At 33.2% G+C, this 17,292-nt stretch overlaps 2 protein-coding genes across 2 annotated transcripts in view; one reads left to right on the top strand and one right to left on the bottom strand.

Moving 5' to 3' along the window:
* Nucleotides 1–2,120: 2,120 nt before the first annotated feature.
* On the bottom strand, nucleotides 2,121–4,760 carry LOC135123555 (leucine-rich repeat protein soc-2 homolog). Its single transcript, XM_064048333.1, has 3 exons — nucleotides 4,725–4,760; nucleotides 4,540–4,667; nucleotides 2,121–4,272 (listed from the first exon to the last, which is right to left on the bottom strand). The coding sequence occupies exon 3, from the start codon at nucleotides 4,240–4,242 to the stop codon at nucleotides 2,596–2,598; it is 1,647 nt and encodes a 548-aa protein (XP_063904403.1). The 5' UTR covers nucleotides 4,243–4,272; nucleotides 4,540–4,667; nucleotides 4,725–4,760; the 3' UTR covers nucleotides 2,121–2,595.
* Nucleotides 4,761–13,347: 8,587 nt separating this feature from the next.
* The window catches only part of LOC135123821 (uncharacterized), a 183,826-nt gene continuing 179,881 nt past the window's right edge, over nucleotides 13,348–17,292 (top strand). The window contains exon 1 of the mRNA XM_064048696.1: nucleotides 13,348–13,620. Within this exon, the coding sequence (XP_063904766.1) occupies nucleotides 13,560–13,620 (61 nt within the window). The 5' untranslated portion in view covers nucleotides 13,348–13,559. The remainder of the gene's footprint in view (nucleotides 13,621–17,292) is intronic.

Here is a 17,292-nt window from a genome sequence, read left to right as displayed (position 1 = left end):
GTGACCTAGTCTTTGGATTGCCATCCGAAGAACCAATGGAAGTACGTGACTACGTGGACGAACTGAAAGAGAAGTTGGTCAACGTGCATGAACTAGTGAGGGGCCGGATCAAGATTGCCAGTGACCGAATGAAGACCCGTTATGATGTGAAGGCCAACTGTGGCGGATTCCAGGAAGATGACTTAGTGTGGCTGTATAACCCCCGACGGAAGAAGGGACGTTGCCCAAAACTGGCTCCTGACTGGGAAGGTCCATACACTATCGTCACTAGAATAAATGACGTAGTTTATCGGATCCAACGTGGACCAAAGACGAAGATGAAGATCGTTCATCTCGATCGACTAAAACGGTACGAAGGAAACAACGAAGACGCTTCCGATCGGGACGATCGGATTTGAAGAGGGGGGCAGTGTTACGAAATACACCCTTACGCCGCCCCAGTACGACGCCTATGGCGGTCGAGAGCCTTCTGGACGTACGCACGGCGCTGATGGGTGAATCATCGCTGTTGACGGCCGAGAGGCGGGCGCATAAAGACAGGTCTGGAGCGTCTCGAAGCGGCGTCCAGGGGAGTCTCGAAGCGGAGTCGCGATGGATGTTCGTGAAGGATCTCGATCAGAGACTATGGGTTTAAATAGAGGCGGCCGTAGGTAATGGATTCATTCATCCAGTGAAGACAGTCGAGAGCGCCGAAATAATTTCTGTACATATTCGTCGCAATAGATAGTGTTGTAATTCGACCTGAAGAAATAAATTTTTGAGTTTTACCAACGCCCGATTTATTATTCGCCCGTCAATCGTAACAATATGAATATCTATACTTGTACAAACTGTGTGAAAGCAAAGTTTATTTGTTTTATGGTCACCCACGATCACAAATTTAATTGACTATAAAACTGATTCTAGAACGTGATTATACGAACTTCAAGTTGGCTGTGAAATTTCGTCAATTTTGCTGCTTTGTTCTGATGATGTCCTATTTTTGGCATCTTTCTCTATTTTGGACCCACTTTTTTCGTATTCACGTCGTTGTACATATTTCTTAAAATTCCGTTAGTTTTGTACAGTTGATTTTCATAAAACGTCATTATTTTCTTTTGTCCAGTTACTTAATAGTTTTAAAAAATCCCGCCGTAACGTAATTTAGTTTTCAAGCGTAGATAAATGAGGTAGATTCGTAAACAACTAATTTATGAAACGAGAAAGTAGTAGGTAAACGCCACTGTTTGACCCCTTTTGTCTATTAAAATCCAAAATTAAGAAAATTTTTATATAGGTATTTCCAATAATATACTGATTTCATATTGACTAAAACGATCTTTAACAATTACACAATTTATCCAGTAACATGTTATGTAGTCTGCTTCCAAACTGTGAAACTAAAGTTAATCTTAAAAAACGAAAACAACCTATGACGAACTTATAAGTTATATCATAATTAGCGCTAGGTCAGTAGAAATTTCGTGTCTTATTGCGGGCACCAAAATATTTTTTTTTCGTTATTCTTAAAATAGGCTTTCAATTTCATCATCAAGTTGGCCTTGATTTATTGTAAACATTGTGAAGTACGTCTGTAATAAACCTAAAATTTAATCGATGACAGCTGACAACACGAAAATGTCAATTGCGTACAACAATGTAGATTAATAAAACGCATACGTTTTCCGCTACGTTTTCGTTTATCAAAAAATGCAACGCTAACTTGATGCCTCTTTTAATTGAACATCCGCTGTAGGTATTATAATGTTTTCTACAGTATTACGATGGTTGTAACGTATTTAATACTGGAAAATAGCTTAAATAGCGTAACCAATTACATTAAAATTATATTCAAAGCAGTTCCAAGGGCTATAATGCATTCATGATTATTTTGGCTATGAAAATCTAACAACTTGGTTGTGAGTAAGCTAAAATTTCTTAAGAAAGACGACATTCTTTAAGTCGATTTGGATTGTCATCATCTGTTACTTAATTAAATTAAGGATTGTGTCAGAAATCTAACCTCTTAAATATCGTCAAAAAACACTATTATTAAACTAATTAATTAAATATTCAGAACTTCATGATTTTACTGAATATTCAAGTAAATAAATCTTAAAAATAACGTTTTAACTAAAAAGCGAATGTAATACTAATAATACTAGTAACTAATCGTTAATGGAAGACATACTGGTGGAAAACTGATGCTAGGTGCATTACATTTGTAAAAATTTGTGTGCATTGTCCATTACCACGAGATATTCTTGTTGCAACTTGTTCAAAGCAAGAATAAGTAGATTAACCCAATTTTGAAAAACTGTCCCGTCCATCGTTTTGTGATAATCTCTGTTGTTATTATTCGAATTTTTTTAATTTTAGCTAAAACGAACGTTTTTGTTCAAATAATAAATTATAAAAATTAAACCTCTTGAGAAATCTTAGAGGAAACAAAAAATTTATCACACATTATAATTGTTGACTCAACAGCGATATAAAAACTGCTACCATTTTCTTTTTATAATATATAACTCTAAAATTAAAAAAATAATTTTACTTATTATTGTATTAAAACTAGAAGCTATTTAAACTTCCCTAATTCACATTAATTAAACTTAATTAGGCGTTCCAATAAGGCCCTTGCGTTCTCAAATACTGTATCACAAGGGATGGTCCTCCTGCTACAATTTCGCTGGGGATTCTAGACAAGGGACAGTTCTCGATATTCATTATTTGTAAATTTGAGCACAGTACTAGTTCGTATGGTAACTGATGTAGCAACGAATTGTCGTTAAGATACAAAGTTTCTAAACTATCTAGAGTCGCAATTTCTTCGGGTAACGAACATAAAGCATTTTCTCCAACACTAAGATAAACCAAATTAGTTAAATGACCTATGGCTCTAGGCAGGGAAATCAGTTGGTTACTTTGTAACATCAGTCTTTGAAGATCTCGCAGATACCCTATTTCACTCGGCAGTTCTAGTAATTGGTTTTCTTCCAAGTCTAAAATTCTCAATTTTGTAAGATATCCAATACTTGAAGGAATGCTTTTTAAAACGTTGTTTGATAATATTAGAACTTCCAGCGATTTGAGTGACTGAATAGCATCAGGTACTTTTTGTATATGATTTGTACTTAAATTTAGTTCCACCATGGTAGTCCAGGAACCAACATCTAAAGGTAATGCTGTGAGATAGTTATCTTTTATACTAAATTTAGACAGATATTTAGCTCGAGAGAAAATCCCGTAAGGTATTTTATCGATTTTATTGTTTTCAAAATTAATCGAATCCACGTTGACAAACTGGAACGGATCTCTGGAAGGAAAAGCTAGGAAGTTGTTCCTTGACAGAGTAACGCTTGTTAACGCTGTAAGCTTCGAAAGCATACCTTCAGGTAGCTGGGACACCGAATTCCCTTCAATGTTAAATTCATCCAAAAGTTTACAGTCGCGCAAAGTGGAAGGAATGGACGTCAGCCGATTATATCTCAAACCGAGACGATTCAGCTGCCGCAGTTTCCCAACAGAGGAAGGTATATCTAACAGTTCATTGTGCTGTAAATCCAAGGTAGAAAGATTTACACACAGACCGATTTCTTGCGGCAAATGTTCAAGATGATTGTGAGACACATCAAACGTGACAAGATTAACTAACCTGCCAATACCGGCTGGTAATTCTCTGATTTTGTTTTCGCGCAAACTCAGCATGATAAGTGAAGTCAAAAATCTAATATCGTCATCTATGTATCTAATGCGATTAAATCGCAAGTACAAGGTAGTCAGAGACGGAATTTGATACACAACTTTGGGTATGTTATTAAGCTTGTTGTGTCTCAAATCCAGTACTTTAAGCGTTTTCAAATGTACTAGCGAATCCGGTAGACTTGTTAAGGAATTTTCGTTTAAAGCCAATGTTTGGAGGTTCATTAAGCAACCGACTTCCGCTGGTAAATGAGTCAATTTGTTCCCGTATAAGTACAATTCTGACAAATGCAAGAGGTCTTTGACTGTGGAGGGCAACTGCGTGATGTTAGATCTACTTAGATCCAGACGTTTCAAACCTTCGTTCCTGCACTTCTGGAACTCTTCGTTTAAGTTGAGGTTGGTTCGAATAGGTTTGCTTTTCTTCATTGTACGTTTAGGTTTGCTAGATCGTGCGTCCTTCACAGTGACCATTTTCTTGTGACATATAGATTCTGATGAGTCGTTTCCGGACGACTCTGGTTCCGAGAGACAAGTGATTCCGGGCGGACAGTGAGCCATTTTTACTTGAGTTTCAGGAACTTTCGTTGCCTGAAAAGTAAACAACATTAACAACAATAATTTATGGCGCGCTACTGGAGTTTGATTTGAACACTACATTATCTTTAAGAAAGCGAGTTCCAGGGACTTTAAAACATGCAGGTCTGTTGACATTTCAGCAACCAACACTTTACGCTATTACACCTAATACCTTTTTTGAACGATAGTCATCATGTTCAAAATGACTATTCACTATTTAATAACTTGATTTATTGTTATCATTATTTGTTTATAAAACCTGGTAGTGTTCGAACTTACCTTAATAAAAATAGTGTATGAAATTAGCGACAGTATTCATTAACTAAAATTCTCACTTCTTCAAAGTTTATTCACAGACACATCACAGTGCGTTGGACAACAGGTGTCAAGGCTGAATGAATGCATTTCTGCAGCGTCTGGTTTAAATTATTGATTTTAAATACTTAGCTAGATGCTTAGATCACCTAGGAAACAGGGAGTGTTCCCGCTTGTCATTACGGTGCACTCGGCCTAGATTTTGCTCTATTGAACAAAATTAGATCAATTACACACCCTTCATTGGTATGTTAAACAAGAGGGTATACGCAAGGATAGGGTAAAAGAGAAAGGTCAGGATCGTCTCGTCGTGTCACCTTGATCCCGTTCGACGTCTGCGTTGAATATGAATAATCGATTTCTGTGCAACCTCTGTGGAAAAGCTGCTTCAGAAGAAGTGAATGAAAAAATTGGTCTAAAGTAATTTGGAGAGACTTTCCCTTGTCCTTAAAATACAATGAAACAAATTGTATATAGCTATAGCTGAAAATGGCGTAGCTGCTGTAACAAACGACAAACAACTGACGATGCATTTGTTGAAGATAATCCATTAGATTTTTCGGTTAAGTCTTCCGATGATAATAATGATTCTTCCCTTGCTGAAAGACAGGTTAAAAAAATTAGAGCTTCTGATTCTACCGAAAGTTTGACACCTACTCCTGAACTTTTGTTGCCGGTAAAACATTTAATTGACAACCTGGACCGTCATTATCCTTTGAATTTTACTCAAGCTGTTGAATTTATGGACGAAAGTACAGGTGAAAGAGACACTCTGAATTTAGTTTATAAATATACTAACGATGTACAAGGTGTTTGTTCAATGTTAAGTGATATCGTGCCGTTATTGACTCATGGTAGTATTAGAAATCGTCGCAAAAGAGTATGTAAATTACTGAAAAAAGCTTATGGCAAATTCTTAACGGAAAATGCGAGGGGTAAACCGCAGAGGAAATCAATTGTACACGCTAGAGGAAATCAAAGGAAATCACAGGAAATCAAAAAGGGAATCAGAGGAAATCAAAGGAAATCACAGGAAATCACAGGCAATCACAGTAAATCACAGGAAATCAAAGGAAATCAAAAGAAATCAAAAGGAAATCAAGAGGAAATCAAGAGGAAATCAATGAGAAATTAACGAGAAATCAACAAGAAAACAAAGGAAATCCAAAATCATCATAGCAAATCCATTTAGGTAAACTAGATATTTTCTAGAATTAATAAACGTAACATGTACGACATAAGTCATAGCATTCATCATAATAAAGAAAATATCAATTTAACCTTAAAAGTGGAGATTAAATAACCTTTTAAGGGCATAATGGTAGAAAATTCCAGTATAATATCATTAACTGACAGCATGATATTTCAGCTTGACAAATATTAAAGTTGTAGTTAATCAAGTGCAGTTCCGATGAGAAATGATACATTATATTGCTTTATACCTACGTTACAGCTAATATCCGAAATCCGTTATTATGCATAATAACTAGACATTTTAGGAATTATGCGTAATAACTAAACTTATCAGTTATTATGCATAATAACCGGAAACATTAGGAATTATGCGTAATAACTGAAATTTTCAGTTATTATGCATAATAACGGAAACTTTTAGGTAATATTGATAATAACTAACAGAGGAACAGGAATTATGCATAATATTTTCCAAAAAGCTACCCATCCTGCCTCACTTTCCCCTACATATCACATGTACAGTTGATTTAAAAAAAAGGGACAAATTACAGTTATATAAAGTCATATTCCCATTGCTTTTCATTGATCCATGAGAACCTGAATTGCTCATCTTGTCTCGTTTTTTTGAAATCAGCTGGACATGTTACAGGCCAGTGCCGAAGTCTTTGAAAATGGTAAAGGGTGAAAAAAAATTAGAACAGGATGATACCCATTGGAAAAGGAAGAAAATATAACAAAAATAAAGGGAAAAATAAATTACGGGCGGTCTGAGGTGCGGAAGGGGAAGAGGGTGAGCTTTTAAGGGTAGAAACGGTTTATCACGATTTCCGGCAAAACTACAAGTCCTATCGCAAAAAGTTAAATAGCAAAGTTGTAGGTAATAAAAAGATCTACAACTTTTGTCTTCACATTTTCTTTACATAACCTCAAAATTTATGCGAAAAATACAAATAATCGAGTTTTTGGTTTTTTATTTTTATATCCCACACATTTTTTTTAACGAAATTTACCTATTTATGTCCCAAACTCACTGTAATTTTTTTGATTCAAAATATTTATTTTTTTCCCTTATTTTGATTCAATGTCGAAAAACCACTCTAATTTTCAATCGAAAATTCTCACGTCAAAATATTTGCTTTTTTAAAAAAATCGGTGTGCTTTTTGTTCGCTGAAATTTCTACTTTCTGAAGGTGTAAAAAAAATTATACATTATTATGGCAAATTTTCACAGGAAATGCAAAAAAAACAAAAAAACTCGAATTCAAAAATTTGTTTTTTTATTATTATGTAAAATTTGGAGCTATTTATTAAAATGTACACGTTAATTACTCGAAAAACGTAATGTTCCATGTTACATTGATAAATTAAAAAATTGCAAATCGAAATATAGTATATAATTAGCAACCAAATAAGTTAATACAGTTAATACTTTATAAGACATCTACAATATTTTGTTAAAGTTGTAGGATAATTTTTAAATTATATGCATAGATGCCTATTCATTGCTATTTTAAGATAACTTGCATACCTGAATGGCCTACGGAAAATTTTAGCCCATCAGAAGAATGAACAGCATCGTCTATAAAAATACACGTGCAGGCTGAGTTACTTGAAGAGAATCGTGACAAATTGACTTATTTAAAAGAAACTTTTGGAATCTACAGTCACAAGGATCTTCCTGTAAACAAGCAGAAGAAGATGCTGATGCTGACATAATTAAGATCTCGATAGAAACTGCCAGAGATACTAATAAAACTGTCATAGTTGTGGCTCAAGATATTTTGGTCCTTTTGAATCAATTGAATTCAAATAATTATGACATTTATTTTCTCAAACCAGGTTCTGGAAATGTAAAAGATCTATTTTTCACGTCCAATAGTTTCAAATGTGAATCTTTCAAAAATATTGTTCCTTTTCTGTATTGTTTTTCTGGTTGCGATACAACTGATTTTTATGAAATTTTCTGTCTATATTCGGTAGATCTGAGAATAGGTCGTAAACTATTTTTTATACCCCTATTTTTTTTATTTTTGGGACAAAATTTGTTATTTATATTTTTTTAAGATTTGGCTTCAAAAAATATATGTATATAACCCTAAATTTTCACCCTTCTACGACCAACCCCCATTTTGTAGTAATGATATTAGTATCTTTACTGTCATCCACAGATATGCAAGGCAGGGTTCAAGATGGCTGTTGAATATAATCATTGTCGTACGATAATTTTTTATGTATAATTTATAATTTAATTTAATTATAATTTATTTATGTATTTTGATTTAATTTTTTATTTAACTACTAAAATATTCACTAGAAATAATTTATATGGCAAAACAACGTTTGCTGCGTCTGCTAGTTAGACGATAAAAATTTGTCAAAATTGGTCAATATTTTTTATAAAAAACATGCAAACAAAGAAGATATCGCAAAAAATTGATTACAATTAATCAAATACATATATTTATAAATGTAAAAATGACAATATAACACTGAATCAATTAAGATTTCGAAAATCAATTGGCAAGAATTAAATCATCTTTCATATTGACCAATCTCCCACCAACACAAGGCGTTTGTTTCATGAATCTTACTTTTTTCGAGTAATTAAAGTGTAAATTTTAATAAGTAGCTCAAAATTTTACATGATTAAAAAAAATTCGAATTCGAGTTTTTCGTTTTTTTGGATTTCCTATGAAAGTTTGCCATAGTAATGTATACTTTTTTTTACACTATTAGAAAGTAGAGATTTCAATGAACAAAAAGCACACCGATTTTTTTAAAAAAGCAAATATTTTGACGTGAGAATTTTCGATTGAAAATTAGGGTGGTTTTTCGATATTAAATCAAAATAATAGGTAAAAATAAATATTTTGAATAAAAAAAATTACAGTGAGTGTGGGACATGAATAGGTAAGTTTTCACCAAATTCCGTGAAAAAAAAACTTTTTTGTAGGGAGATAAAAATAAAAAACCAAAAACTCGGTTATTTGCATTTTTCGCATACATTTTGAGGTTATGTAAAAAAAGTCTAAACACAAAAGCTGTAGGCCCTTTTATTACCTAGAACTTTGCTATTTAACTTTTTGCGATAGGACTTGTAGTTTTGCCGGAAATCGTGATAAACCGTTTTCTACCCTAAAAGCTCACCCTCTTCCACTTCCCGACCTCAGGTCTCCCGTAAATTATTTTTCCTTTTATTTTTGTTATGTTTTCTTCCTTTTCCAATGGGTATCATCCTGTTCTAAATTTTTTTGTTCTCAAAAATTATCGGCTCTGGCCTACTAGGCAAAATGCTTAATGACTAATGTTTCAGGTATTATGCATAATTCCTGTTCCTCTATTAGTTATTATCAATATTACCTAAACGTTTCCGTTATTGTGCATAATAACTGAAAAATTCAGTTATTACGCATAATTCCTAATGTTTCCGGTTATTATGCATAATAACTGACAAGTTTAGTTATTACGCATAATTCCTAAAATATCTAGTTATTATGCATAATAACGTATTTCGGATATTAGCTGTAACACCTACAAACCAAATTTATAATTTCACTCCAAATTAGTTTTTAAAAATTGAGTTTGTGAAATGAGGTACCAAACTCATTAAGTTCAGGTCGTGCAAAAATCTTACTGATGATATGTTCTTGCCTTGGAAGTTTAGCTTGTGAGAGTATGTTTAGAAGCCTTAGATCAATGACCTCAACTTTTAGCACAATTGTTAATTTTAGTATAAGAGATATGTTGCATCGAAGTGACAGACTGCAAACTATAAACAACATTAAAAACGATTTGGATAAAAAATTCGTTTTTCCTAGAGAAATCAGGAAAAAAAGTTCAATCATGAAGAGAGATTTTGTGAAAAATGATGACTTAGGAAACATTTCAGATAAAGATATACAAAGCACCGCAGAATCAGCTTCACGGGATTGTCTGCGTGACACTGAAGATTTAGGGATGAAAGTGATAGATTTTAACTATGTATTTTTGTCTCCGTGTAAAGACAATGAATGCAATGACGAAGTTGAAGATGAGATGTTTACTGAAGAACAGTGCGATCACATTGAAAATTACAACAATTCTCAAATAGCCATGAAACGTAACTGTTTTCAAAGTTTGGAAAACGATCCAGTTGACCAATATGAAGATTTACTGAGCGATCTTTGCACAATTTCGTACGAATGTAAGAAATTTGACAGAGACATACATCTTAGAAGCTTTGATAGTGACGATATTTTTGTTGAGAAAGGTGATCTAGTCAGAATACGCTTAGATAATACAACAAAAGTTATAAAAAAGTCTTCACTTTGCTGGCTGTTAGAAAATGAAAAGGATCGCGTCAGTGTGGATCGTCTCGAAACATTTATTCAAAATAAGAAATGTAATAGTAGTAGAGTTAACTCAGAAACAGATACCTGGCTTCAACATAAAGATGCATCTCAAATTCAAAAACCAGTCCAAATTGGAAAACAAAAAAGACGCTATAATATATCAAGTGACTCATCTGATTTAGACAACCCAAGTAGTATCGAATATGATGACAGCACGGACACCGAAAGTTTGCATTCTTCCAATTATTCTGATGATTTGAATCCTCGTTTGAATCTCAAGGCTGAAAATAGTAAGACTGATCGTTCTAAACCAGACTTAAATATAGACGATTATATTAGAGTACAATTAACAACTCAAAAACAAAACAAAAAATGTTACATTGGTAAAGTGTTATCACTTAACCCTATTTTTTGTGATTTTTTGAAAAGGAATCCAAAAATTCCGGATGCTTTTATGTTTCCGGACATTAAAGATCAGGGGGAGATCCAAGAAAATGAATACATAATGAAAGTGCCTCCACCTCAGGTACTCAGAAGAGGCAGTTTAGTTTTTGAAAAAAAAATAATTGAAAAAATATTTGATTTCATTCTAGTTTTTTTAAAGTGATGTGATTAAAATTTGTGATAATGTAACCTCAACCTGGGTCGAGATTTGTACAAGTATATATCGTAGAGAATACTAAAGTAAGAAACTGTGCAAAATTCAAGGTGCCCATGAACACTTTTAAAGGGGAAAATTACCTCTGAAAATTTATCAAGTGGGGTTATCCACTCCTTTATTGTGCAAAAAAAAATTCTTAAGTGTTAAATTTTGCATTTCAAAAATTTTTTTCTAATATGCTTCATTTGAAAGTTGTGAACAAAAAACTAAAAGTGTTATCATCTGTATTTGTGGGTAGCTAGAATTTAGCACAGTTTTTTACTTCAACATCATCTACAATATATGCACAAATCTCGACCCAGGTTATGGGGTAAGTATTTTTTAAGAAGTTGTTTTATTTTGTGATATTTTGTTATGATCCAACAGGAATGCTTTACTTTTATGTTTAGAGTTACAGTTTTTTTTTAACATTTAATAAAATAAATGAAACTACTTGTTTTTTCTGTTTATGCTACCATAATAAATGAATAAACCCAATTTTTAAAAAGTAATGACTTAAGTTATTATTATAAGTTTGATTTAGTAGGTCAAACTTTAACATGATCTTGGATGCACAACACAGAGATGAACCTAATAGAATGATTTTGGACTATTTGGTATTCATTAATTACCTCTGTGAACGTATGAGCCAGTCGTTGTTGCCTTATGAGTATGAGTCACTGATAAGTAGTAACTGCTGACATAATTAAAAATATCCTTGGCCTTATGTACTTTTAATTTCGTAAAGTCAAAAGCAAAATTTCATAATATAATTTATTAAAAAATTAATAATAATATATAATATAATTTATTAAATATTTGGGTGATTTAAACGAACTAATTTGTACACACCAGACATTTTTAATTTCAAAATTAAAATAGACCATAAGATTTTCTGACTGAATGTGCAAAAAATCTAGAATATTGCATATGTCCACTTTTAGAACAAACATTTGACCCAAGAAAGTGTAAAATTCGAACGTATACTTACTCTATTGATTTAGACATTTAAAACCTCGATTTCAGAGTAGCGTTCTTTTTGTAAGTAAAATCAGATTTTTTTTCTTAAACATTTCAGTTTGTTGCTTAGCAGCACAATACATTTTATTTATTTGTTTTTTTTCGTCTAAAGAGAAAGCACTCCAGCTTACCTAGTCACCGTACGTTAGTAAACACTTGGTAAAAAAAAGGTTTAAATTCAACATTATTATCGGCAAAACAAAAAAGTCAAATTAAAAAAAAGTTTACAATTGCCCTGTAGTACATTATGTAAACAAATTTTGAGGAAATCAAAAGGAAATAATAGGAAATCAAGAGGAAATCACAGGAAATCATAGGAAATCAGAGGAAATCAAAAGAAATCGGGGGAAATCATTGTCAAAAGGAAATCAATTGTACACTTGATGGTCGGCGGTTTACCCCTCGGATTTCCCTCTGCCCGATCGAACTATAATATCATTAATAATAATAATATTAATAATAATAAATCTGGACAGACGTCAGACACCAGTAGACGGAAACGGGATCCCTGTCCTGGACTTCATACCTATGTATTTTGATTAAAATAATTTGTTGGATGGTGGCGTCCATATCATTAAAAAATTTAGATACAGTCCTGGATTTAGAGGGTGCAAAAGTCGCTGTGTCAGTTTAGGAGTGTCATAAATGAAAAAAAAAAAAAATTAAATAGAGTACGCAGTAGTAAAAGCTGAAAAATTCACATGAATAGGTAGGTCCCTAGCTTAGATCATATAATAAATAGATACCACCATGCCGTGTTCTTTCCCTAGGACAGCCTGTGACGACATCCTCCTGTCACACATCTCTCTCGTGCATGGAGGGATTACAATGAAGCTATCCTTGCCTGATCACTATTTGAATTTTGCGCGCCTAAATTTTAGGAAGTATGTCTGAACTAACTTCGGAAGAAAGATGTTGACAGCTTGATTTTATAAATAATTCACAGTAGATAACAAAAGGAATAGTAAATTATTGGGCAGCAATTGTGATCCTTTATGACTACATCACTTAAAATAGGATCTTTGTTCTAAATTCTAAAATTGTTTTTTGTACAACAACTCAAAAGAGAGGTTAGAAGAAACATCTGTCAAAAGCGATTTGTTGCGCTGGTGCGGTACAAGGATGGAAGTGAAATAGACATATACAGATGAAATGCATATAACAAAGATGAAGAGGTGGTGATCACACAAGGACAGCATTATACTACTACCCTTGACGTAGAAAACGACAACAAATAGCTTCATGTCTAGTCACAACTTTCAGTTTGAGTATTGGTATCTATTTATTATATGATCTAAGGTCCCTAGTACCTATAAAATTCAATTAGGGGAAGTATGCAACCAACAATTCAGACTTGTATAATAGTAAAACAATAAAAAACCTCGGTGTGGTAGCATATTATATTTATGACAAGGCGAGTCACTGTTTTTCTTGAATTATTTATTGTTAAAATAATTAATATTGCATAATATTGGACTCTATGTATTAGGCAGTTGACGCTACTTACCACACCCGAGGTTGGCTACGCCATTTGCGCATGTCCAAACTAAAAAAGTAGTTTGTATTTGCGAAGTTACGATTGTGGTTATGGTTATGATCAGGTGTTCTTTCGGTTTATGTTGTAAGCGTTGTTAAGCTGTGTACCGGTTCGTGGATTTAGAACTTTCAAATTTTAATTAACACTTAACACTTTTGTTTAACAAGATGTGCAACATTTGCATTTTGTCGTTGTGTCGTTCTAATTTCGTTATGATATTCAACGTCCGTTGATACTTCAGAAATGTTAAATCGTGGTGACAATGACTCTTTGTGCCTTGTTCGTGCCGCTTTCAAGAATTGCATCATTTTTCACAGTTTCAGGTAAGTTATATCCCGTAAGTTATTCATACATTCATGATATATGTATAAAAAATCGTAAGGCATGTAGAGGAGACTTGCCTATTTTGAACGAGTGTTCATTCAAACTCAGGAATTTAACTGAAAATGATGTATAAATAATGTACTTGGAGATTTAAAACCGTAGTTTAACGTGCTCGGTTGAGGATAAAATATAAAATTAAAATAATAATAAAACATGCATGATAATGTGGGCAACGATTCGCCATGTTTTTAAACAACTATAACTTCTATAAACAAATTAACTACAATCTGAATCAGACGTTTACAGGACTGTCAGGTTTCTAGACTTTGATGTCGCCAGACTTCCAATCCGAAGTCGTCAAAAGTCGCCAACATTTAGAAATAAAAATAACGTTTCTTCCTAAATTTTTGCTTGAAATAAAACTAATTCCCAATGTAAATTATTTATTTTGGAACTTACAAAAACAAAACAATTCTATAATAAAATACATTAAAAAACAATAATACAGTCGGCCTTCCTCTTAGTAGAATTTTTCTCCAAGTCGAATTTTTTGAATAGTAGTAGCACTTACATGTAAAAATTACTTTCAAACTCGAAAATCCCAAGTCGAACTATCTCCAACTCGAACACAAATCTGTAGACGTGCCTTATCAGAACCAATATAAATTACTTTCTTTGAGTCGAATAGAATTTTCAGGTATAATGTTACACACATACAAAGTTGTAGAATAATATCTATAGTTTTATTGAGCAGACAAAACAATATTGGTTCTACTTCTTGCAGACTTGGGCAAATTTAAATGAAATTGTTTCAGTTGGCAGCACAATGCCGAAAAGAAAACTTTGTACGCTAAATCTACGCCAAGAGAGCAATATAATTAATGATATATTAAAAGGCGGCAAAAAAGGTGTAGTTACAAAAAAATACGGAATCCCAAGGAGTACTTTGTCTACAATATGGAAGAAAATTGGTCGAAATCTGTTTCGACAGAACTTTCCTCGCACCTAAAGTTCACTGAAACAAATCCAGCATTTTTGAGTTGGGTTTTTACTTTGCAGAATTTTGTGATGAGGTGATCAACATTTTTGCAAAGACACTTATATCAACTTCGATTGGTGCACTGTAATTCTAAAAATAACAGTTTTGTATTCCCAAAATTTTCTGTGAAAATGGAGTGAGCCGTTCCTGATTTAATCAATAAAATAAATTGATACATTCATTAATTTTTTTGAGTCACCTGTATAAGCAAATCTAAAAATATGAATGCAATGATAACTCACAAGTAAAAACTCATGATATTTTGCACATTTCGGGTGGATTTAGGAATTTAACTCGTTACCTTTAAATTTCACAAGTTTTTACAAGATTAACCCGTAACTACATGGTGAAATATTTTAACACTCCCAACATGGTAGGGTCAGATTTGACCCTATTTTTTTTTATATTTAAAGACAGAAATTACACACGTTTATTTTTAAAGGATATTTTACTCTATTAATTGACATTTTTAAAAGTAAAGATAAATTTAAAAATAACACATCTTCTGATAATTAAAAAACATAAACAGGGAAAAACACCTTTCATTCTTGTGTGAACTAATTGTCGTTTAGATTTTTCAAAATAATATAAATCCTTTATTTTCCGCATCTCTGATATCTAAGGGTTATCCCTGCAATAAAAAACATAGCATTACAAGAAAAAAAAACTGACGACCATGTTTTAGATCTTACCTATTAACACAATTGGAACATAATGTTTTGATATCAGCATGGTTTTTGCACTTATATTTGTGACATTCGCCACAAATTTGGCTTTCCTTTTTTGATTTCTTGAAATATATCAATATATTGACCACAGAACTTTTTTGTAGGAGAAAAGTGTCTCTGAGTTGTGGTTAAAAATTTGACCACATCAGAGTAACATCATATTTTATTTATTTTAACTGGGAAAATGGTTTAAAAATTAAGTATGTAAGTCTATAATTAACTTAAAATTTATTTATGGAATGGAATAAAACATTCTATGCATAATGCGACACCACATTCTTGTCATGATGTCGAACGTACCGGTTTTGCTCTTGTGCTACACCCAGCACATCTTCGGACAGTTCCCTTTCTAGGCAAATGGACTCCTACGTTTGCAAGCCTCACCGAGTTGTCTATCCCCACTGCACGCCCTGAAGGTTTTTTCATTTTTGTACTAATAATTACGACTCTAGGTCTTTGTTTTTGTCGAGAACTGAAGTCTTTTATTAGCTGATCGGCTACTGCACTTTGAAAGGAAAGTTGACTCATTCCTTTTTTTCTGGATTTGTCAGCTTCAAATTTATGACAGACAAAACTGTTCACAATCACCGCATCTAGTAAGTAATAAAATATTCTCATCCACCAACGGCGGCTCTTCCATATGACATTGTCGTATGTCAAGGTTTGGTCAAATTTGTCGACTCCCCCCATATACTGATTGTAGTCTTTTTTACCTTCTTTATTTTTTCTGACCACAGTTGACAAAACAACTGGAGCATGAAAGAATTGACAATAATTACAGATTTCTTTCCTCTGTCTTTCCATTTACAAAGTGAAATATCCCCTGAAGTAGCAAAGTCACTGTCACCCACCTTCATGTTCGGTGTTCAATGTTGGTTAGTATAATATACATTTCTTACTTTGAGTATACTCTTCGTGCTTCCGCTTCCCACTGCATTCCATGCGCTGTGAAGGCGTTTTGAAAAGGTGTAGGCGAAAAATACTTTTGAATTCTTTCTTTCCAGTCAAATTTGGAAGACCTGCGTAGACCATAACACCTCGACGTTGTTATTCGATATTTCCGTGCCTCCATCCATGACTCACTTAATGCAATTAATACATCAGAGGAGGCGTGTCGTTCAACAAGAATTTTCCACTTTTCTTTTAACGAATTGTCCATTTCACCTTGATCCCTGAAAACACAAAGCCAAAACCTACCCACTAAAATAGTGTGGTATCACATTGTAAAAATTGCAGAGCCATGATGATTGAGCTTATTTCCTCTATTTTTATACCACCTTTGACCTTCATTTGAAGACGGTTTCATTTATGACAAAAGCATTGTCTTCAGCATGCAGGGAATATTAGAGACATTGTAAAGAAGATCTCTTTTTGAATATTCTTGTATGTTCTTGCGAGTATGATTTTTAGGAAAAGGAAACATTTCAGCAAACCTCTTGCATTTTCCGTATTTCATTTGCACCACTTTTGATGAGCTTGGCTTATTCCATTCGCAAGGTAAAGATGTTTTGGTTGTGCTATCTTCTTCATTTACCGCAAATACAACAGCCGAAATATGCTTACATGACCTTGTTATACCTGCGCTGCATTCACATCTAGCTGAAGAAACCTCTCTTCTGCTTGTCAACTGCAACATTCCCGCAATTAATTATCAGGTATTTGGTGTGGTTGTGTTATTTCATTACCTTCAGAGTCACTTTGTATGGTTTTTGCGATACATTTGTTTGCCTAATAACACAAGCTCTAATTTCACTCCAGCATTCTTTTAAATTGGTCACATGACCAGCTTTAAATAATTTTCTTCCCTTTCCTTCGTTTCCCTTGGTCTTGTGTTCAAAATTGATTGGGATAAATCCAAAATAAACAATAATATCAACCTCATCTAACACATTATTAAGCCACAT

Source organism: Zophobas morio, unplaced genomic scaffold (assembly GCF_036711695.1).
Source record: "Zophobas morio isolate AGI-343-1 ecotype UQ-CSIRO unplaced genomic scaffold, CSIRO_AGI_Zmor_V1 ptg000006l, whole genome shotgun sequence".
Taxonomy (NCBI): Eukaryota; Metazoa; Arthropoda; class Insecta; order Coleoptera; family Tenebrionidae; genus Zophobas; species Zophobas morio.
The sequence above is the reverse complement of the archived record's forward strand: the minus strand, read 5'-3'. Positions and strand labels throughout refer to the sequence as shown.